The sequence below is a fragment of the Paraphaeosphaeria sporulosa genome (genome assembly GCF_001642045.1).
Source record: "Paraphaeosphaeria sporulosa strain AP3s5-JAC2a unplaced genomic scaffold CC84scaffold_7, whole genome shotgun sequence".
Lineage (NCBI taxonomy): Eukaryota > Fungi > Ascomycota > Dothideomycetes > Pleosporales > Didymosphaeriaceae > Paraphaeosphaeria > Paraphaeosphaeria sporulosa.
In genome coordinates this window covers 251,307-271,503 of record NW_017253366.1, presented here as the reverse complement: position 1 = coordinate 271,503, position 20,197 = coordinate 251,307, and the positions used below count along the sequence as shown (strand labels likewise).

At 54.2% G+C, this 20,197-nt stretch overlaps 10 protein-coding genes across 10 annotated transcripts; 3 read left to right on the top strand and 7 right to left on the bottom strand.

Moving 5' to 3' along the window:
• Positions 1–2: 2 nt before the first annotated feature.
• Positions 3–1,462, bottom strand: CC84DRAFT_1260638 (uncharacterized protein). Its single transcript, XM_018184999.1, has 3 exons — positions 1,230–1,462; positions 487–1,184; positions 3–436 (listed from the first exon to the last, which is right to left on the bottom strand). The coding sequence occupies exons 1-3, from the start codon at positions 1,405–1,407 to the stop codon at positions 161–163; spliced, it is 1,152 nt and encodes a 383-aa protein (XP_018033853.1). The 5' UTR covers positions 1,408–1,462; the 3' UTR covers positions 3–160.
• A 199-nt stretch (positions 1,463–1,661) lies between these two features.
• CC84DRAFT_1218806 (P-loop containing nucleoside triphosphate hydrolase protein) lies at positions 1,662–3,895 on the top strand (the record flags this gene model as incomplete). The annotated part of the gene is made up of 4 exons (XM_018183033.1): positions 1,662–2,145; positions 2,193–2,461; positions 2,508–3,551; positions 3,605–3,895. The coding sequence occupies 4 exons, from the start codon at positions 1,662–1,664 to the stop codon at positions 3,893–3,895; spliced, it is 2,088 nt and encodes a 695-aa protein (XP_018033852.1).
• Positions 3,896–6,107: 2,212 nt separating this feature from the next.
• CC84DRAFT_1197236 (cytochrome b5) lies at positions 6,108–6,413 on the top strand (the record flags this gene model as incomplete). Its single annotated transcript, XM_018181510.1, has 2 exons — positions 6,108–6,284; positions 6,336–6,413. The coding sequence occupies 2 exons, from the start codon at positions 6,108–6,110 to the stop codon at positions 6,411–6,413; spliced, it is 255 nt and encodes an 84-aa protein (XP_018033851.1).
• A 249-nt stretch (positions 6,414–6,662) lies between these two features.
• Positions 6,663–7,899, bottom strand: CC84DRAFT_841413 (uncharacterized protein). The gene has a single exon (XM_018187623.1). It carries the CDS (start codon positions 7,776–7,778, stop codon positions 6,855–6,857), a length of 924 nt encoding a protein of 307 aa, XP_018033850.1. The 5' UTR covers positions 7,779–7,899; the 3' UTR covers positions 6,663–6,854.
• Positions 7,900–9,124: 1,225 nt separating this feature from the next.
• Positions 9,125–9,972, bottom strand: CC84DRAFT_1177498 (alpha/beta-hydrolase; the record flags this gene model as incomplete). The annotated part of the gene is made up of 2 exons (XM_018180287.1): positions 9,125–9,617; positions 9,668–9,972. The coding sequence occupies 2 exons, from the start codon at positions 9,970–9,972 to the stop codon at positions 9,125–9,127; spliced, it is 798 nt and encodes a 265-aa protein (XP_018033849.1).
• A 143-nt stretch (positions 9,973–10,115) lies between these two features.
• On the bottom strand, positions 10,116–12,064 carry CC84DRAFT_841096 (cytochrome P450). Its single transcript, XM_018187622.1, has 3 exons — positions 11,494–12,064; positions 11,147–11,441; positions 10,116–11,093 (listed from the first exon to the last, which is right to left on the bottom strand). The coding sequence occupies exons 1-3, from the start codon at positions 11,891–11,893 to the stop codon at positions 10,259–10,261; spliced, it is 1,530 nt and encodes a 509-aa protein (XP_018033848.1). The 5' UTR covers positions 11,894–12,064; the 3' UTR covers positions 10,116–10,258.
• An 875-nt stretch (positions 12,065–12,939) lies between these two features.
• On the top strand, positions 12,940–14,885 carry CC84DRAFT_1095194 (uncharacterized protein; the record flags this gene model as incomplete). Its single annotated transcript, XM_018174605.1, has 2 exons — positions 12,940–14,322; positions 14,460–14,885. 2 exons carry the CDS (start codon positions 12,940–12,942, stop codon positions 14,883–14,885), a joined length of 1,809 nt encoding a protein of 602 aa, XP_018033847.1.
• Positions 14,886–15,041: 156 nt separating this feature from the next.
• CC84DRAFT_841092 (uncharacterized protein) lies at positions 15,042–16,648 on the bottom strand. Its single transcript, XM_018187621.1, has 5 exons — positions 16,421–16,648; positions 16,068–16,369; positions 15,885–16,019; positions 15,669–15,760; positions 15,042–15,619 (listed from the first exon to the last, which is right to left on the bottom strand). Exons 1-5 carry the CDS (start codon positions 16,428–16,430, stop codon positions 15,199–15,201), a joined length of 960 nt encoding a protein of 319 aa, XP_018033846.1. The 5' UTR covers positions 16,431–16,648; the 3' UTR covers positions 15,042–15,198.
• CC84DRAFT_841506 (uncharacterized protein) lies at positions 16,649–18,182 on the bottom strand. The gene is made up of 3 exons (XM_018187624.1): positions 17,620–18,182; positions 17,380–17,563; positions 16,649–17,326 (listed from the first exon to the last, which is right to left on the bottom strand). The coding sequence occupies exons 1-3, from the start codon at positions 17,915–17,917 to the stop codon at positions 16,867–16,869; spliced, it is 942 nt and encodes a 313-aa protein (XP_018033845.1). The 5' UTR covers positions 17,918–18,182; the 3' UTR covers positions 16,649–16,866.
• A 256-nt stretch (positions 18,183–18,438) lies between these two features.
• On the bottom strand, positions 18,439–20,113 carry CC84DRAFT_1096047 (uncharacterized protein; the record flags this gene model as incomplete). Its single annotated transcript, XM_018174644.1, has 4 exons — positions 18,439–18,481; positions 18,528–19,056; positions 19,106–19,563; positions 19,611–20,113. 4 exons carry the CDS (start codon positions 20,111–20,113, stop codon positions 18,439–18,441), a joined length of 1,533 nt encoding a protein of 510 aa, XP_018033844.1.
• Positions 20,114–20,197: the final 84 nt, after the last annotated feature.

The window sequence follows — 20,197 nt, the reverse complement described above, 5'->3', positions numbered from 1 at the left end:
AGGCTCTCATCAATCCTTTTCAAGGACAACATCACATCATTTGAAAACGTAAGTAGGGCAGCAGATCCGCTAGGATGGTGGTATTGGTACAAAGACGTACAGTATGCTACAAACTTGGTGCTGGTGATTCGCCATCTCGCCCAGTCTTTCGCCCTAGAATTCATGTCGACTTCTCAGTCGGCTTGTCGAACTCGGCTTTCCCCGCGCGCATAGTCGCGTACCGCACTACCGTGTTGTCAGAGTGGGCGATGGGCGCAGGCTTGGAGTCGGCAATGTCCTTGATTTCCTGCTCGATCTTCTTGGAAACGGCGTCCTGGACGGCGCCAGGCGGGCTGTCTGCGATCTCGTTGACGTCTCTCAGTGTGAGTGCATCGCTGATGCGCGAGGCGCGGGAGGAGATGAGCATTGTGGTGGGGCCTTCGAACTTTAGGAACAGCTGGGCGTAATTGTTAGCGTCGTTGCGTTGATGAAACAGAAAGTACGCACCCGATCGCCCCATATTGACCGCCGCAACCATGTTTTGAGAGTGTGGTATACGGAAGCAGTCGCCCTCCATGCGGCCGTCTTGCTCATCTCTCTGAAGAAGCGCACATTCTGCGCCAGGGAACCAAAGCCCAGATCGGGGACCTGGAAGCGCAGGCTCGACGACTTGAAGCGGAACGGCAGCGGCGGGGTTGCCGAGGCTGTGTATGCGACGACGTTGCTCGGGTGTGCCACGTAGCTCTCGCCAGCCTTGAGCTGTACCTGGTAGATCTGCCCGCTGCCGGCAAGCGCAAGCAGGCCCCGCCCGGTGATGTATGTGTTTCCCCAGTGCGCGAGGCCCAGCTTCGCATTGAACTGCGGCTTCAGCGACAGCGTCTGGCCGGTCCACGCCAGCAGCGCTTGCCGTTGCGATATGATCCAGTCCTGCCTGCCATCGAGGTGCACTGTTACTATCGAGGATATGGGCGATTTGGTGGAGAGGAGAGCCGTGACGGGGCTCGTGGAGGAGACCCTCTGGTAGAGGAAGGGGATGCCCACGGGGGCGCGCCTGAAGGGCTCGAGAAAGGAAAGGGTCGAAAGGGCGTTTTCGGGGTTGCCGCTGAAGCCCACGAGGGTTCCACGGCGGGTATAGAGCTGCTGCGAGGCGGCGAGCGAGACAGAAAGAAGCGAAAACGGCGAGCCGACCACCTCGAAGCGCGCATCTGCTGCTGTCAGCTCGGCCCACGGTCAATTGGCATGCGGCGTACCTGGCGAGAGCGACGGCGCGGCAGCCGGGCTCACTGAGCCTGGGTGGTCGGGCGCCGGCTCGGTCGAGGAACTGGCGGCGGTGATGTTGATGTGCCGCGCAGCAGGCGTCGGCCGGGCACGGCGCTGGGCGGTGCCCCGGACGAGAGTCGCCCAGGGGGTTGCTGCTGGACGGGGCATGGCGGGCCTGGTGACGGGCGCTGGTCGTGGTGCAGGCGCCGTTGCAGTCTTCGGCGTCGGCCTGCGCGCGTTGCAAGCACGCACGCTAGGCGCTCAAGCTCTGACGCCATGCAGCTCGCAACGTCCCGCCGCCGACGCACGCGCGGGAGCTCTCCTCGCCCCAGTTGCTTCGAGGCTCGCCTGCACGTCCCGACGCACGCGAATGCCTGCTTCCCTCGCCTCCAGCTGCGGACGGCTGAGCATGTGAAGTCGCCATGCTGATACCTCCGCTTGCCCGCGCCGCCTGCCGGCCGTCCCTCCACCACCTCCGCCCGCAGCACGCCTACCTCTCCGCACGCGTCTTCCCCTCGAGCGCCCTCCACAGAAAGCATGTCCATGGCCAGCGGACAGCCTCCCCCCAGGGAGCTCCCGCCCCAGGCTCCAAGGCTGCGGTACACAAGACCAAAGCAGCCCAGCCTGCGCAGCCGACCACCTTGCTGGCCGAGCAGACGGTGACCAACAAGGAGCAGCGCAAGGCAGACTGGGCCATCATCAAGGAGATGTCGCATTACCTGTGGCCCAAGGACAACATGGGCACAAGGTTCCGCGTGGGCTTGAGCGTGGCGCTGCTGGTGGGCGCCAAAGTGCTCAACGTCCAGGTGCCCTTCTACTTCAAGAGCATTGTCGACTCAATGAACATTGACTTCGCTGCATTGGGGGGCACGGCTTGGACAGTCGCTGGAAGCATGATTGTAGCCTGTAAGCATGACACCTGCACGCCATGTCTCAGTGACTAAAGCATGCAGACGGTGCGACCCGGATCGGCGCGACCATGTTCCAAGAAGTGCGCAATGCAGTCTTCGCCAGTGTCGCCCAGAAAGCCATCAGGTCGGTTGCTTGCAAGGTCTACGAACATCTGCTCAGGCTGGATCAGAGTTTCCATCTGTCGCGACAGACTGGTGGCTTGACCCGAGCCATTGATCGTGGAACCAAGGGTATCAGCTTCTTGCTGACGTCCATGGTCTTTCATGTGCTGCCGACTGCTTTGGAGATCTCTCTTGTCTGTGGAATTCTGGTGTGTAGACCCTTCATCTCCCCTACGTCTCCGCTCACCCTATCAGACTTACAACTATGGTGCGAAATTTGCCTTCATTACCGGCACTACCATGGTCGCATACACGGCCTTTACCATCCTGACCACCGCCTGGAGAACAAAGTTCCGCAAGCAAGCCAACGCCGCAGACAACAAAGCAGCAACCGTCGCAGTCGACTCCCTCATCAACTACGAAGCCGTCAAATACTTCAACAACGAGAAGTACGAAGTCGCAAAATACAACAACGCGCTTCTCGGCTACGAAAAGGCTTCCATCAAGGTCGCTACTTCCCTCGCCCTCCTCAACTCCGGCCAAAACTTGATCTTCTCCAGCGCCTTGACCGCCATGATGTATCTCGCTGCAGACGGCGTAGCGAACGGCAGCCTGACCGTCGGCGACCTTGTCATGGTCAACCAGCTCGTTTTCCAGCTCTCCGTCCCGCTCAACTTCCTCGGCTCCGTCTACCGCGAGCTAAGGCAGAGCCTCCTCGACATGGAGACCCTCTTCAACCTCCAAAAGGTTGAGCTTAAGGTTACAGACAAGCCCAACGCGAAGCCCCTCCTCCTCAGCTCGGGCGAGCTCAAATTCGAAAACGTCACCTTCGGCTACCGACCCGACCGCCCCATTCTCAAGAACCTCAATCTGACCATCCCCGCGGGCAAGAAGGTCGCCATCGTCGGTCCCAGCGGCTGCGGAAAATCCACCATCCTCCGCCTGCTGTTCCGCTACTACGACGTGCAGGAGGGTCGCATTCTCATCGACGGGCAGGACATCCGCGACGTCAGCCTGGAGAGCCTGCGCAAGGCCATCGGTGTGGTGCCCCAGGACACGCCGCTCTTCAATGATACCATCGGGCACAACATCAAGTACGGGAACCTGGAGGCGACGGATGCGCAGGTCATGGAAGCGGCGCGGCGCGCTCACGTGCACGACACCATCGCCAATTTTCCGGATGGGTACAACACCATGGTGGGCGAGCGGGGTATGATGATTTCTGGCGGCGAGAAGCAGCGGCTTGCGGTGTCGCGGCTTATTCTCAAGGACCCGCCTCTGCTGTTCTTTGACGAAGCGGTTCGTTCTCCTCGCACTTCTCTTCTTTCAGCCTAAACTAATACTATTCACAGACCTCAGCGCTAGACACACACACCGAGCAAGCCCTCCTCTCGCACATAAACTCCATCCTCAAAGAAAAGAAGCGCACATCCGTCTTCGTCGCGCATCGCTTACGCACCATATACGACTCCGATCTCATCATTTGTCTCAAAGAGGGCAGCGTAGCAGAGAGCGGGACGCACGAGCAGCTGGTCGATCGTGCAGGTTTGTATTCGGAGCTGTGGTCTGCGCAGGAGACGTTGTTCACGGACGACAAGGAGGTTGCGGAGGAGGAGGTGAAGGAGCCCACGCAGTTGAAGTAGGAAGACGATTCGGGAAGATATCTGGAGCGCTTTGTAGATGTGGTAGATCCCACTTAATCGAAGTGCACGCGACTGCCGCACGCCATGCTATGCAATTTTGCGTCCCACACACGATGGATGACTATGCAATTTCCATCTTCGTCAAGAGCACCTTCCAAAGCTCCCTCCTCACTCCAATATTTTCGGTGCCCGTGCGTCCTTATCCACCACTCAACGCCAACCCCAATCGCACCATCTCTAATACCGCACCCGGCTCACACTCCTTCTCACCACATCCCTCTCCCCCAGACTCCCCCTGCTCCCCCGGTAGTAATCCACATCCCGCTCCCTAACCACGCTTCTACTCCTTCTTGCCCCCGCCGGCTCCACATACTCAATGACCCGGCTGCTGCGCCGCGGCTCGATTTCATAGTCGACGTACCTTTTTCACGTGTCAATTCTTGCTTCCTACGATGATAGGAAGGAAGCGGGGACGGGCGAGAGAACGTACTCTGTCGACCGCCGATAGCTCGAGCGCTTGTTCGCAGGCATGCTCATCCGGCCTGCGGTGTGCGCCGAGTAGCGGGACGAGTGGCGCGGCGGGTCGACGACCGAGTCGTGGTATGTGCGGGTTGGTTTGGTGGTGAAGAGACACATGTTTCCTCCAGAGATTCAATGCACGCTTAGTGGTATGTAGGATATCTGAGCGGAGGTGGTGGTGCAGGATGCAGGTAGGCAGGCAGGTTCGTGTGTGATTGGATATGGGTCTTGTAGGGTGTGTTCGTAATAATTAGGTATTGTATTGGATCGTTAGTCGTTAATCGTGACAAGGCTGAAGCGAGTGCGCAATGCGGGCAGCGAGTGGACAATATACGGACATGCGCTGCGGCGAGGCCGTGGATGGTGTTGCTGTGCGACCTTGGAAGTTCGCGCATGACATCATGGGGAGGACCAAGCTGGATGGCGCGCTGCACGCGCGCTGTCAGCGGAGTGGGCGCGTTGCGAGGTAGGCCGCACCATATTCGCTAGATGTTGGTACGTGGCTATACTTTTGAGTTCCTGGGCTGGGATATGCACTACGTTGTCTTCACACATACTAAATTCGTATCTCTAAAGGTCGCGCAACACTGCAGACTTCAGAATCTAGGCCCAAGATCCGTAGGGTGCTTCTGGCTGCTTTGTTCCTTTGTAAAATGGCATACTATAGAGGCTTGAACTCAGGTCCTCGGCTGATGGCTGCAGTGTGCATGGGAACTAGAGCGGGCGATGAGGTCGAAGGCATATTTGCAATTTGAACGTGCCATACGCTTCTTCGCGCTCTGCACAGAAATGAAGTGCAACATCAGCCGCCAGCGACGTGGATCTTTGAACCGAGAGATTGCCGCAACTTGTGAACGTCATTTGCGGTCGGGGCCGCCAGAGTCCTTGTTACGAAGCCGACTCCGCTGACGCTCTCTGTCATATTAACCACCGTGTTAACGGTGAGTACATCTGATGTATACCCTTCGATAGAACCATGGTATACTCAACGAGTGAAATCTGCAATTGGCGGTAGAAAGCGAAAGTAGTGTCTTGTAACCCCAGGCTGGTTCTTCGAATATCAGGTTCGGGCAATCCTTGTTGAGGTATTCAACAGGTCAAACGACCCAGCATCGTACAAGGTCCATAGCGTGCTATGGTGATGCAATACAGTCGACGGCGGTGCAGAAGGGGCAGACACCTGCGCATTAGCAACGTGGGAGAACTGTATCAAAAAGACGCATGTGCTGTATCATTGTAGCAAAATGGCTTACATCGCCCAAAGGAGCCTTCAAGTCCTGCCGGGCATGCCCATGATTAGATTTGCCTTGAGATAGATGATCAAGAATACCGTTGCAGGCGCATAATCACTGTTGAGGTGCCGTTGGGAGAGCTGGTGTTGCCAGACTAGAGCATCTCTCTCCGAAGCTAACGATACGGCACGTGCACCCTGCCGCACGCCGACCAATCACGACTCCGCCGAAAGTCAACTTACCATTAAGCCGAGGTAGAACGGCGTCTGCCATCACCACCGAACAGGCCGTTCGCGATTCAATCCCATAATCTCCTTCCCGTCCCCGCATTCTCCACTCCAACCATATTTATACGTCTTTCCTCTGCGTCTGCTTTTGCGCGATCTGACCCTGAAGTCTACCGCGACACCCAGCAACCCGCATCCAATACCCGACCGCTACCAGTCCCGCTAGTACCCACGATGTCGGAGTCCTTCACCGCAAAGCAGGTGGCCGAGCACAAAGATGTCGACAAGGGCCTGTACATCATAATCGATGGCGGTGTTTACGCGCTGGAGAGCTTTGTTGACGAGCATCCCGGTGGCGCAAAGATATTGAAGAGGGTTGGTGGAAAGGATGCCAGCAAGCAGTTCTGGAAGGTATGCTGCCAGCAAGCTATCGGCAGCGGGTAGAGGCTAACTGGATCGCAGTACCACAACGAGAGCGTATTGAAAAAGTATGGAGAGAAGCTCAAGGTCGGAACGCTCAAAGAGGAAGCGAAGCTATGAGCCTACCGGAGGAACGATGTTGCGACATATCGAAAGGGAAAAGCAGCAGCTCAATGCGTACGCTTCCAGGCAAAACGCCGGCTTACTCCTCAACAGACAGAGGGTGCATGGACAAAGCACACTGAGTGTCTATCCGTGATGGTGTGGCATATTGGACAAGTATTCGTATGTACATACTCGAATTGTAAGGCCCTCGAGGCTATTTCGACCACATATCTAGCCCTCCTCGTGAAGCGCAGAATGCCATAAGGCCCCTTAAAATGGATGATTCCAACTAACGTCAATGCTCTCATTGCTATGTAACGACGCGCTCACGTATCTAGTATTAAACATTCAAACAAACCATCAAGGTATCATGCAAGCTCCCCAAACAAAGAAAACATACCATGGGTATCATGCAGCGCAAAATGTCAAGGCCGTGAATCGTCATCGTCCTCCGCCTTAGAAGCATCCAAAAACCTTCTTCCCAGTCTCACCCCTTTGCGTCGTCGACCTCGCCAGCTTCCGCCGCTGCATCTTCAGGCCCGACGTGCTCTTCAGGTCCTCCTCCTCCTCCTCCTCCTCCTCCTCCTCGCCCGACAGATCCATCCGATACCGACGGACAGATCCCGCATCCGACTTCTCCTCCTCATAGAAACGCTGCGATCCCGGCCCAGATACGCATCGCGGTATGAATCTCCGCAAAAGGCCCCTGATCCCAGTGTTCGCCCGATCAATCTTGGCGTACTGAATCTTACGCGTCGAGGGTGACATCCAGTGCATAATCGTATCTTCTCCAATATCGGTCGTAGGCCCTGTTTTCTCATCCTGCACCGGCGACCCCGACTCGCGCGTGCTCGCTTGCGTTTGGGGCCCTGGTGTGGCGCCAATCTCCGCGGTTACGCTTGGGCCATATGCGGACATGGTGGGGCTTGGGAGACTCGGTTGATATGTGGAATTCTGGAACAAGCTGCAGGACCGGAAATGAAGTGCGAGCACGTCGTCGATGTCGCGGTTGAGGGTAGGACATGTCTGGGAGCTGTTGATTCGGTAGTGGCGTGTTGGTCTGGAAGGGTCGATGACGGTGCAAGATGTCCGACGGGAGGAGGGGGCGGAGCCATGGCCGCGTCGACGGGATTTTGTGGAGTTCGATGAGGTTGTTGTGATGGATTTGCGGCGTGGTTCTGTGGATCTTCGAGGGGTAGCATTCGGTCTCTCTGGGGCCGGGTGTGTAGTAGAGTTTTGATTTTTGAGATGGAAGCTGCCGAATTTATGGCGATATTCCTGGTCTCCAGAGGCAGTCTTGCTTTTGCGAGTCGTGTTTGGTGCAGTATCGGATGGTACCACGCGAAAGGTTTCGTGGAAGGCACTGTCTGTCCGGTCCATGGTGGCGACAGATGGGCCGAAAAGGGAAGGAAAGTCCAGCCAAGGAGGAAAGGCAGCAGATCAAAACAGCCAAAGAAATCGTTATTGGAATGTGGGGAGCATGTTCTGAACCACTCGTCAGTGCCATGTCACGGTAAAGGGGATTCCAGTCTAGCTGGTACACTAGGGCGCGAACCTTGGGACAACCGTGGAAATGGGACTCGTCTGACAATGGAACAAAGGTTCGTGAACAAGAAGAAAGAAAGGCGAAGCGTTGCTCTGCGCACACAATGAGCAAGAAGATTTCAAAGCGCTGGACCCAGCAGCAGCAATGGCGCGCAAAGTGCGGTCTGCGTCGGAGGTGCCTCAACACAGTATAAATGGAAAAGCCTCGGATAGCACAGACGATGATCCCCTAGTTCAGTGGAGGGCGCGGCTAGGCCCAGGTCACTAGGCGGGCGATGCGTGACGGCAGCGTTGGACTAGGAACAGTGACTGGTGGGTTTAGACGCTCTGCAGTTCACCGCCTCAGATGTGAGAGGGCTGGGATCCGCTTCGGAAACACAACAGGTTAGCGGACCCGCAGCGGAAAAGACGATGAAAGAACGCGTGAACTGAAAGCGGGCAACGACTGAAAGCCTTCATATGTCAAGAGGGCTGCATGCCTGAGGGAGCACAGAGGGGCTGAGTATGATGTCGATTTTCACATGCTTGCTATGGGGGCGGAAGCCAGGCCCCAGGATCAGGAACGAGCATCATTTGGCTGGGCTGGTGATGCACCCTGTGAGTGAGGGGCGTGCGAATAACGATGTGCAGCCTCGTTTCCCGCCCACACCCTCACACCGCAAACGCACGGACAGCGGGATGGACCGAATCACGGCGCGTAGCGATGTCGGGCCAAGTCACCGGGCATCGACCGGCATGTTGAAGCGAGTCGCAAGGCCCTAGAGGACTTGGGTGCGAGTACCACTGACTCCAGATGCTACGCCAGGCGCAATGGGGCCCAGGTGCCACGGCTTCGGAAATACGCAATCACGGGTGTAGCTCATACGAAGAGGATGACATCGAGGGCGTGCGTATTGCGCAACAACCTTAATCGAGAGTGAGGGCTGTGAGAGGCTAAAGCAATAATAGAGCGAACGACCCTTGCCTTCTGCTTGCCTGCGCGGAAACTGTGGCGATAGTGCGAGAGCACGCCAAGCTGTCTAATGCAGCTGTACAGATGCAGGGGCGCCAGTGACCATCCAATACCGCCACCAGTGGCCATCACGAGGAGCTACTGCGACCTCTGCATGTCCGTGCGGAACTGCCAGTCGCTCGTGGGCTCAAGGACATGTGCTTGTTACACGTCCCACCAAATCTGAACCTCACTGAATGTCGTGGTAGAATGACAAGATGTGCTGCCCCACCTGTTCAAACGCTTCAAGCGCATGCCAGTGCCCTATGCCCTTCATGACCTCCAGCTTCTTCTCGCCAGTACCGATCTCGTTGAACATTTTCTGGCAGCCTTCCAGTGGTGCGGATTTATCCTCCTCGCCCGCTAGGATGAGTATTGGGATAGCGATCTTTTCGTAGGCAGGTGGCTTCGCGTTGATAATGACCCGGCAGTTGGAACAGTACCCCGCTGGGTCTTGCCCCAGGAGCAGCTCGCGGATGAAGCCCTTCGCGAGTGGCGACGCCTGCTTTCCAACTGCGGCGTTCGGTATCGTGTTCGCCATGGGTTCCATGCCTTCTTTCTCCACCGTTTGTATTCGTTTCTCGAAGACGGGAACAACTGCTGGATTCGGGTATACAGGACCGATGAGGACGGCGGCCACAACGCGATCGTTGCGCTCGGCGGCGAGGTGAGCTCCGACAATACTAGGAACGAGTAAGATGTATGAATTATACGGAGTTGTGGACTGACTTACCCCCCCATTGAATGGCCTACCACTATAGCTTTTGACACCCCGAGCGCGTCCAATATGCCGATAACGTCATCGGAGAGGCTTTGGATGCTTTGTTCAATCTGCGTATAGGGGGATCTTCCCGCGCCGGTGGTGTCAAAGGTGATACAGCGGAAGTTGTGAGCTTGTAGACCTGATGCGACCGCATGGTAGTAGTCCTGCGATGAGCCCAGGCCGTGAATGAAGACAAACGTTTCGCGAGCATCGCTACTTTCAGGCTTTAGATCCGTATAATGGATCTTCTTATACCCGATTTGAAGGAAAGGCATGGTGTTGTGTAGTGATGACTGTCTCTTGGGATGCAATCGACATTCAAAGCTCAAGGTGCAGCTTCCGACTGGCGGAACCGTTCCGAGGTGATGTTGACGTTGACGTAATGAAACACTAAGTCCAAAATTGAAGCGGAAGTGAGCACAGCTGTACGATTATGATTACAAGTCCGAAATCGGTCTTCGGAAAGCACCCTATATTCTCTAGGATAGAGATATCCAAACATCATCAACTCGACACCAGCAGCATTGTAGGCCAACTTTTCATCTTCCATTCATGGTCATTCTACTTAAATAGCACCTTGATCTTGTTCGACGGCTGCAGCACAATATCAGCATGCATCCCTGCAACTTCATCTCCCATCAGATTTTCCACCGTCTCAAATCTCTGGAACAGTCTGACAATCGTGTATCCCATCTCTGTAAGAGCAAACTGCTGCCCAATGCAGATCCTCGGCCCACCATTGAACGGCACGTATGTCCAGCTTTTCGGAGTCCAGCTGTCCCATCGTTCGGGAACAAATTTATCCACAGCAGGAAAGCCCGTCTCCGGGGGCGGGTACAAATCAGGACGACGCTGCATGATTAGTGTCGAGTAGCCGATGGGTGTGTTCTTCGGCACGGCGATGGGCTGAGTGCCGTCGGGTCCTCCACCAACTGGTAGTGTAGTATCCTGAAGTGAAAAGCGAACGTTGTACGGAACAACTGGGTAGAGACGTAGAGCTTCGTTGATGATGTGTCCAAGGTACTTCATATCCTTCAGGTCCTGGTAAGACGGCTGTCGGTCCAAGCCCACTGTATCGATGATCTCCTGGCGTAGCTTTGCGATTATGTGAGGTTGGCGAGACAACTCATAGATGACCCAGGTCAAGGTGCAAGCCGTAGTATCGCGACCAGCAAGCAAAATAGAGACCAGCTGGTCGCGCAACACTTTCCTGTCGCGTGTGTACCCAGCAATCGCATGCAGAAACGTGTAACCAGAGTCGTGCTTGCTCTTTTCCTCAAGCTCGCTAGGGGAGAGAGCGAGTGCTTTTTCAATGTACATGTTCACAAAGTTGTCCAAGACATTGAGGGAGGAGTAGAAGCCCATACGCTTGCGGGGTATGAACTTGTTCAAGGGACTACAAGGGCGAGGTCAGCGGTATCTGGAGCAACTAAAGCCAGCTTTACTTACCCGACTCTTGCTATCAAGCTCTGGATGTGTTGAACTCGGGTGAAGGCATCAGCGAAAGCTGTCTGAGGTTGGTCGATGCTGCCGATGTCGCTACCGAGCAAGAAGTGAGTGGCGGCGTCAAGAGTAAACCTGAAGAACATGTCCATCATGTCCACTTCCCCTTGGCCCAACTTGACCATGAGCTTCTGCACATGCTCTTCGAAGATCTCAATATCGCTCAATCTGTCTTTGATGAACTGCGGGCGAATCAACTGTCGCGAGTTGTGCCAGAGTTGTCCATCAGTATTGAAGATACCTAGTACTCGTTAGCTTTCGGTCGGCCGCTCCCCTTACTTTCGGATACCCACCATCTCCAAGAAAATCATCCCAGTCCGCGTGAAACTGCTCTCCCTTGCCATATTCCTTGAATTGAGTGGCCAGGATCGCTTTGATGTTCTCAGGATCAGCCGTCATAACTACCCGCTCGCCTATTCCAGTTTCGATTGTGTAGCAGCCGTTACGAGAGTAAGTCTGGAAAGTGTTCAGCCAGAACTCATACATCTTGTCGTCGATTGCAGCTTTCACGATCTTGTAGGCCAGATCGAGTTCCAAGGGAAGCCATGTCCTGCGAATAGGTGCTCGCGCACCCAGCTTGCGAAGCTTCGCATCGTAGGAGAACCTGGCAACGACTCTGTAGCCAATAAAGAGAATGAGAAGGCCGCCAAGCAGTTGCGGCGTCGTGATGGTGGTTCCGTGGTATTCAAACATGGTGAGTTATGGTCAGAGACCGGTTGGGGTCCTGGTATTCACTCCACTGTAGGAATGCACAAGTTAAAAGAGGACAGTGAGGTGAGAACAAAGGAACCGAGGCACCTGCTTGACTGGGATGCACCTAGCACTTGTTCGTTAGTGCGGGACACTCGGGATGCGCACAGTCACTGATTGCTCGGAGGCTGCACCGCTTGATGAAATAGGTGGTCTTGGGATGATCTCTGAGGTAGCACTAAAGGCGGGACGGAATAGTCGGGCACGCGAAGCCGTTGATGCCAACGCAAACTGGTGGTGCTCTTGAGCAACTATCATATGCGCACGACGCACACCTCGGCGTATGTTATGGGCGAAGCCCAAACGGGTATTGGGCGCTTGTTTGCAACGGCATTGACTGGCTAATTGCAAAGCACCCCTGACAGAATGCGGGGAATCGTCGTGGCATGGGAAGAGGGTGGAGAACATGCGGATGAACACGCCTCCGACTCCCGTCGGCCAAATCAGGCAGAATCGACAAGATCAACCTTTTGGTAGATGGACGTAGATGGTAGCAGATATGAGAAGATCGCAGCTCTTGCAATGCAAAATTAGGATCACTCGCCAAGATCTGCTGACTCATATGACACTACTGGAAGCTCAACGTTCGACTATCCAACGAACGCTGCATCCTGTCCTCGCTACATTGTCAAAGTCGTCATTAGAGCACCTTTAGCCGTATGCTCTTTACATGTAACCTTTCCGACGCTGCAGTATCACTACGTCAGAAGTCCGCCGGAAGCTGGCCATAAGCTTAGCAGCCAACCACAGGCTGGGGCAACGACCTGCTCGATACACTTGCGACGCTCGAATACAAACAATCTACCTACAGAGATACAAAAGCATTGGCCCGGGGAAAGTGCTGTACATGCCTGCGCTAGTCCGACATTCCAGTCCTGCCCCTCACGCGCTTGACGCGTCCCCTCTATTCCCCGTAAAAGCCCGCTTGCAAGACTTCTAAAAGTTTTCCTCCTGCTTGTTCGTGTTTCTCTTTGCAGTGTCACTGAACGATGATTACTCTCTTACTATTTCCTCTTTTTACATCTCTAGCATCGGCAATATGGCCAATACCTACCTCATATACGCACGGGGAAACCGTCTTGTGGATTTCCAAAGACACATCATTTGACTGGGCTGGCGCAGGCGATGTAGGCACTCTCAAAGTTCAGCCGAATTACGATCTCGACTTCAGAACAAACTCTAACGCATACGCAACCACACAGTATGAAGGGGACCGCACACGGCTGAAGCGCTACAGCGAAGCGCCAACAGGGGACGAGATGATCGATCAGGCGATATATTCTGCGAAGCAAACACTCTTCAAGAAGAATTTTGTACCTTGGAAGTTCCACCCTAGGAACTGGACAGAACCGAGCACAGAGAATCGCACCTATATCTCCAACGTCCGCGTGGAAGTTCTCCAAGATGACCCTGGAGACATTGCAAAGCCCCTCGCCGGCACTGTTGATGAGTCATATGCACTTGAGTTGAGTGAAGGCGGCAACGTCAGCATCACAGCAAATTCCAGCTTGGGGATCGTCAGGGGGTTGGTGACGTTCACGCAGCTGTTCTATAAGCATTCTGACGGCGGTGCATACACGCCACTGGCTCCTGTGATCATTTTCGATATACCTGTATTCCAGCATCGCGGCATAAACCTCGACGTCTCGAGAAACTATTTCTCTGTCAAGGACATCGAACGTACCATTGATGCAGTGGCGTACAATAAGATGAACCGCTTTCATTTGCACATCACAGATGCACAGTCCTGGCCTCTCGAGATTCCCGCGCTTCCCGAGCTCTCAGCGAAGGGTGCTTACAGGCCAGATCTAGTGTACACTACAGACGACTTTGCGAATCTTCAATATTATGCCTCGATTCAGGGCGTGGAGCTCATCACCGAAATCGACATGCCGGGTCATACCTCTTCCATCGCGTTGAGCCACCCAGAGCTCATAGCAGCCTACAACATACAGCCAGACTGGGATACATATTGCGCGGAGCCACCATGCGGCACACTGAAGCTCAACTCAACCAAAGTCGAGGATTTTCTCAAGAAGCTCTTTGACGACCTGCTCCCACGCATACTGCCCTTCTCCTCGTATTTCCATACGGGCGGCGACGAAGTGAACAAGAATTCGTACTTGAAAGACGATACCGTCAACTCAAACGACTCCACTATCTTACAACCGTTTATGCAAAAGTTTATCGACAGAAACCACGACCAAATACGCGCTGCAGGCTTGACTCCCGTTGTATGGGAAGAAATGCTGCTGGACTGGAACCTTACTCTTGGCTCCGATGTGATCGTCCAGTCGTGGCAGAGCGACGAGGCAGTTGCGCAGATCGTAGCAAAAGGCCATAAGGCGCTTGTAGGAAACTACAAGTACTGGGTGAGAAACAATCTTATTTACCATTCACGTTACACTCCCATAGCCTGAGTACATCCGGCCAGTGTATTCCCTACATCTGGTCAAAAGAGTCTCCCCACGCTCGCACGCAAGCACTCCACATCACTAACCCACCCCAGTATCTCGACTGCGGCAAAGGACAGTGGCTTAACTTCGACCCCTCCGTGAGCGCCCAATACTACCCCTACGAAGACTACTGCGCGCCCTTCCATAACTGGCGCCTCGCCTATTCGTACGACCCACTCGGAGGCGTGCCCGCAGACGCCCAACACCTCGTCATCGGTGGCGAGGCACACATGTGGGCCGAGCAGACAGACCCCACCAACGTCGACCGCATGATCTGGCCGCGGGGGTCGGCTGTTGCGGAGATCCTCTGGAGTGGCGCCAAGGATTCAATGGGGAGGAATAGAAGCCAGATCGACGCTGCACCGAGATTGAGCGAGATGAGAGAAAGACTTGTGGCGAGGGGCATTGGTGCGGAGCCGATCCAGATGCCCTACTGCACTATGGAAGGCACGGTCTGTCAACTAGGATACCAACCGTGAGGGCTGCAGAGCTGAACTGCTGGTCCAGATGTTCGGGTACTGTATTGCTCCTTGGATAAGACAGGGTGTTCAGAACTTTGGCCTGGCCATATGTGTCTCGGATCTGGAGACCATGGCACAGGGACCCCCTCGTGGCATTTTCAAAATCAGCTATGAAATGAGGCCTTGCCGAGTCCTCGATAGTCCAACTCGAGGTGACTTGGGTTGCTATGAGGGTTCAACACTGTATCGGCGATACTTGCGTTCATATAAAAAGGAGCTCTAATGGAAGTGCTTCAGTGGTTTTTATCTATCAATAAGAACCGAGCTCCTCTCAGTGAATGAAATCCGGGCCAGGGATGGGCGCACCAATCCGGTGGGCACGCTCAGCAAACGCTGCACGCTGGAGTATAAGGTCTGGAGGGCGTGTAGCGGACACACAGCCCCAGTAAAATACCATTGAGAGCATCCCAATAATGCCTGCTATCACCCATGATCCAAGAAATCCTTTCAGCGAAGCGGACCACACCCAACAAAAGGGATGACCGCAAGACCACCACCACTGAATGAAGAACGCAATAATTGATCCAGGAGACATCCAATACAACAGATGGCTCAAACCAACGTGATCACGCCACTCATTGCGACGCGCGGGGCTGCTCTGAATATGGGGACGCGGAGGTCGGTACCCAGGCTCGCTATCTTCGGAGGTTTGCAGTGCCATGTTCCATTTGCGTCTCCCGTATACAATCATGCTGCTCATGTTAGCTCGACGCAATCCTGTGATCCATCTTGTCGACGTACCTTCCCTTCCCACCGCAGAGAAACTTATCGTCTCCCCTGTCTTCACGCGGGGGACACCATAAGTGACAGTTCGATTGATCGACTCGACGCGCCTGTGGAGTGCGTAATCAGTACCATATATCAAATATCTAGGACTTCTGTTGTGCGATCCTCCATGCAGTGCTGGGTACCTGGATTTGTACGACCCACGAGCCTGCGTTGTTGCTCTTCACTTACATGATTAGAGATGAAGTTCCCACAATAGCACTCTTGGCCATTAGCGATGCCGAAATACTCATGGCCCTCGTCAGGGGCGTAGTAGGCGCAGTGCTGGCGGCAGAGCCGGACGTCCATCTTGTCGCTCCATCGCACCTAATATACTGTCAGGAAACCGTATATGATGTCAAAGACAGAACTTACGAGTTTCGAGCTGACATGTAGGATGTCACCCATGGCTGACTTGTTGCTAGACTCGCTGACAAAACAGCCTTGGTTATACCAGAATCCTGCGTCGTCGAGAATCGTAATGTTGGCCCATCCTGCTTCTTCGTAGTTTGCTGTGACGTCGCCGGTGAAGGAGGCTGAGAAGTCAGTGGCGACAGAGGCATGCATACTAGCCGCCGGGGCTTCGGGAGCCATCGCAGCAATGGTCTTCGTAGCTGTCTCGACTTTGACCGTCGTTGGCGACATGTGGTTGAGGATCTCTCCAATGACAGAAGTGGCTAAGGTTGTTAGTCATTCCAGACCATGATATCACAGGGTGGCATGCTCACCTGATGGCATCGATTCCTAATCCAGACAGTTCGTGTCTCCGCATGGTGGATAGCTGCTTAGGCCGGAGTTTGCGTGCGCAAACAGGAGGGCGGCAACGATATTGAAGCTTGTGTGCATCTTGTTGATAGCGATAGGAATAGCGTACAATTGATGTTGCGCTAACAATAGCAGACTAACGATGTCGAGAGGTGAAGAAGATCGAGCGAAGGTGACACAGGGTCAACTTGGGAGGTATGCTCAAGATTGCGGCTTCCCTGTCCTGTGTCCGTAATTAGACCAGCAGGCAGGGAGAACACTCAAAATACATGACACCGAAATCTCAAGTCCCTCGGTCATTGCAAAGTGTGATCTGGCGTGACTCAAGGCACTCAGAATTCTAGGTGAGCACCCTTCAAACTTTGATCATGTAAGGCATGTCGGACCTGCCTCACCAGTCATCTCCTCGTCATAGTAACAGCCCAAGAACACCAACCAACCCTGCTATCCCGATGTCCATTCCAGCCGTCATCTCGGCTCTCCCAGAGGAAGCCGTCGTGCCTGGAACCCCACTCTGCAGAAACGTCGGCGCCACTCCTGTCGTCCCTGCACTCGTCTCACTTATAGTCGTCTTTAGATTCGTCTCGCTCCCAGTCGTCTGTACCATCTCCGTGCTGCTCGACCCTGTCTCCGTACTCATAGAACCGCTCTCTTCACTGGTAGACGCAGCACCCGACCTACTCAAAGACAAACCGGTGAAAGACGCTATATCCGTCTCCGTCTCCAGCTCAAACGAGCTCTCATCCTCTCCACTGACTGTAAACATGACTTCGTAGCTCGTCTTCCTGTTCGCGCACCCATAGTGGCCATAGGTGCTGCCGGAGATGACACTGTACAGCGTTGCGCAGTAGGGCGCGTAATCCTCGACACTGGCCTCTGTCAGTCGTTTCATTTGCGTGAGGGATAAAAGTGGGTGACGCACCAGCCCGTAACTAAAGCATTGTCATAGCATTCCGAGCTGGAGAGGCATTCATCGATGGATTTGCTGTTCACACAAGCAGTGTACACATCGCAGTCCGTGATTGCAGTGCCGGTACAGCATCCAAACCATGCATATTCATCGTCGTACATGCAGTTCCAGCCGGGGTCGCAGTAGAGAGGGTATTCTGTGCTGGGTCAGCTTTTTCGCCGCTGGAGATACTGGCGAGGATGATCGGCGAACCTGGGTCTCCTTCAAGATACCCGCACAGCCCAGGATCATCCTGTCTTCGGAGTAGCTCTAGTGGTGATTTCGGTGCAGAAGTCGGTTTGGGTGTCCATCCCTCTGCAGGAAAAAGCTGGTTGACAGACGTGGCACGAGGCTGGTGTAACTGCAGAGCTGCTGCCAACTGCCCCAACAATACGGATATCCCCAATAATGCGGCATACATCGTGACAGCGTTTCGATCTCCAATAAACATGGAATACCCAGAAGCTTGTATACGGATGATCCGGTGAGGTTGTCGCGAAAGTAGATGCATATGCGCTGCCTAGCCATCAATACGAATCGCAAGGCTACGAGCTGAACTCTTCGTTTATCTTCCTGGTCTTGGGCCGAGTGCGTGCCACACAGGTTCGTGTGTATGATTGGCAGCCTGTTGTTGCCAATGCGGCGGCGTAGGGCGCCAGCCTCGTATTCGCTTGAATGAGAAAAGACTCAACCCTACGATCTTCCAGTGACGAGGCGCCAGATGAAAGGGTTGTGCAGCCAGACAAGAACGTCCATCCACCTTTTTTCGCGGCGCGTGAAAACACCTCGCCTAAATATCCGAAAAGTCGACTCAGGAATTCCTCGAAAGGGAAGTCTTCGCTGTTTTCATGATGACTCCAAAGACGTGCTTTAAGCAATAGTATCTCTTAAAGGTAGACACCGATCAAGACATGTACATGAAGATACATACAAGATCTTACATAAATACTCCTTCTAGCCACTCACCCGGTCTCTATAACGCTCAAGATGCCAAATCTAGCTGCACCATTCTCTATTAATCGATCAAACTTACTAGAAGCGACTAACGTCCCGCCCAAACAGCCAATTGATCGCCCTAGACCCTGTCGGCAAAGTTTCTTCGAGCAACCTAACGCACTTACCAATAGACAGGAATTAGGATTTTGTTCCTCCAGCTCACGCTCTTGGTGAGGTATGCTCCACGCCAAACGATCCACGCAAGTCGTCCAGAAATACCACCGGTGTTTCCGCCGCCCTGAAGCAGTGCATTCCAATTGCCTATGTACGCCATCACGCCCATGTTCCTCCATGCGAAGCCGCTCGTCTTCTCGATATCACCTTTGTTGAGGCGCTTAGCCAACCAGCTAGCTTTTTGGGCGGCAACTTGTGCCGTTGCAGGATATTGGGTTCCTTCCATGATGGCACAATCGCCGAGGACGAAAACATCGTCCAGAATGGCCTCTGGCTTGGTGTCTTCTTTGGTATCGGCGACAAGTTTCAAACGAAGGCGTGTGTCGGTCACCACCGAGCCTGTCTTCTCGTCGATCTTTACACACCAGTGGAGGTTTCCGGGATCGTTGGATGGCCCTTCGAGTCGTCTGAAGTCGTTGGGGATCTCGTGAACGTGGCTGAGCGCGTTGGCTACAAATGGGTTCTGCATCAGTCCGGTGCCTGGGTTCTAATTAGCAGAATTCCGTGCTGCCTCGAGACTAAAACATACTCCAGACCACCATACCGACGCCGAGAGCGCCTCCTTCTTTGACCTTAAGAGTGTACACCAAGTGGTCATCTTTCGAAGAGACATTCTCGTCAGGAGCGCCTGGGCGCAGTTCTTCCACATGGTGATCTGTTTTGATATCGATACCTTCACGTGCGAAGGTATCCATGGCGTATTGGGCTAGCTTCTCGTCGAACATGGGGAGTACCTTCTTTGCGACATCGTATACCGTGATTTTGGAGAACTTAACTAATTCAGGATAGATGCGTGCCAGGTCTTCCGTGATGATATCATGTAGCTCGGCGGAGAACTCAATGCCGGTGGGCCCTCCGCCAACGATAGCAAAATTTAGAAGTTGCTTGCGCTGCTCATCGGTAGTTGTCGGTAAAGCTGCGGTTTCGAAGCATGCCAGAATGCGGTTCCGGATCTTGCGTGCATCGCCTACGTCTTTCAGGAACATCCTGGTAACCGGTCAGCTCTGACATCAACCAGTGTTGAGATGACTCACGCATGCTCCTTCACTCCAGGCGTGCCAAACGTCTGGCTGTAACAGCCCACAGTAACGATCAACTTGTCGTAAGTGAGATCGAACAGTTTGCCTTTCTGCACTTCCACCTCTCTCCTCTCATGTCTGTGCTCTTTCGACTCCCCAGCATCTCTTTCCTCTACCCCAGCCGTGGATTGCGCCCGTTCTTCCACTGCCTCTTCAATTGTGATCTTCTTGTTCTTGAAGTCAACCTGGTCTGCCCACCCTTGGAAGAAGTCGACGTGTGTCCTCCTGGTGCGTATTGGCTCCATCGCGGTTCGAAATTCAAGAGTTCCCACCGATGTAGAGGCAAGCAAAGGCGTGAATGCAAAGTACGATCGCGGCGACACAACGACGGCCTGGTACTTCTTGGGGTCGAGCCCTCGTGCAACCGTGTATCCGGCCCACCCGCTACCCAGTATGACGACTCGTTCGCGCTCTGTTTGAAACGCGATCAGCCTTAGAAACCTCTGCAAGAGAGCCATTGCGCCTTGTAATCGTTCGTACGGTCACTCACCATCTCGGCCAGAGTCCAATTGACTTATAGTCATGGCTCTCCTCTGCTGCAA

Bases quoted from the DNA above. Each gene is read 5' to 3' on its own strand.
- CC84DRAFT_1260638 (XM_018184999.1), bottom strand. From the start codon at position 1,407: ATGCCCCGTCCAGCAGCAACCCCCTGGGCGACTCTCGTCCGGGGCACC. The intron at 1,185-1,229 runs GTACGCCGCATG...TGACAGCAGCAG, and splicing joins CGCGCCGTCGCTCTCGCCAG to ATGCGCGCTTCGAGGTGGTC. The intron at 437-486 runs GTGCGTACTTTC...AATTACGCCCAG, and splicing joins GGTCAATATGGGGCGATCGG to CTGTTCCTAAAGTTCGAAGG.
- CC84DRAFT_841413 (XM_018187623.1), bottom strand. From the start codon at position 7,778: ATGGACCGGACAGACAGTGCCTTCCACGAAACCTTTCGCGTGGTACCA.
- CC84DRAFT_841096 (XM_018187622.1), bottom strand. From the start codon at position 11,893: ATGTTTGAATACCACGGAACCACCATCACGACGCCGCAACTGCTTGGC. The intron at 11,442-11,493 runs GTGGGTATCCGA...AACGAGTACTAG, and splicing joins GGATGATTTTCTTGGAGATG to GTATCTTCAATACTGATGGA. The intron at 11,094-11,146 runs GTAAGTAAAGCT...TCGCCCTTGTAG, and splicing joins AGCTTGATAGCAAGAGTCGG to TCCCTTGAACAAGTTCATAC.
- CC84DRAFT_841092 (XM_018187621.1), bottom strand. The intron at 16,020-16,067 runs GTAAGTTCTGTC...ACAGTATATTAG, and splicing joins TACATGTCAGCTCGAAACTC to GTGCGATGGAGCGACAAGAT. The intron at 15,761-15,884 runs GTAAGTGAAGAG...CGCACTCCACAG, and splicing joins GGAACTTCATCTCTAATCAT to GCGCGTCGAGTCGATCAATC.
- CC84DRAFT_841506 (XM_018187624.1), bottom strand. From the start codon at position 17,917: ATGCATCTACTTTCGCGACAACCTCACCGGATCATCCGTATACAAGCT. The intron at 17,564-17,619 runs GTTCGCCGATCA...GACCCAGCACAG, and splicing joins GTATCTTGAAGGAGACCCAG to AATACCCTCTCTACTGCGAC. The intron at 17,327-17,379 runs GTGCGTCACCCA...GACAGAGGCCAG, and splicing joins AATGCTTTAGTTACGGGCTG to TGTCGAGGATTACGCGCCCT.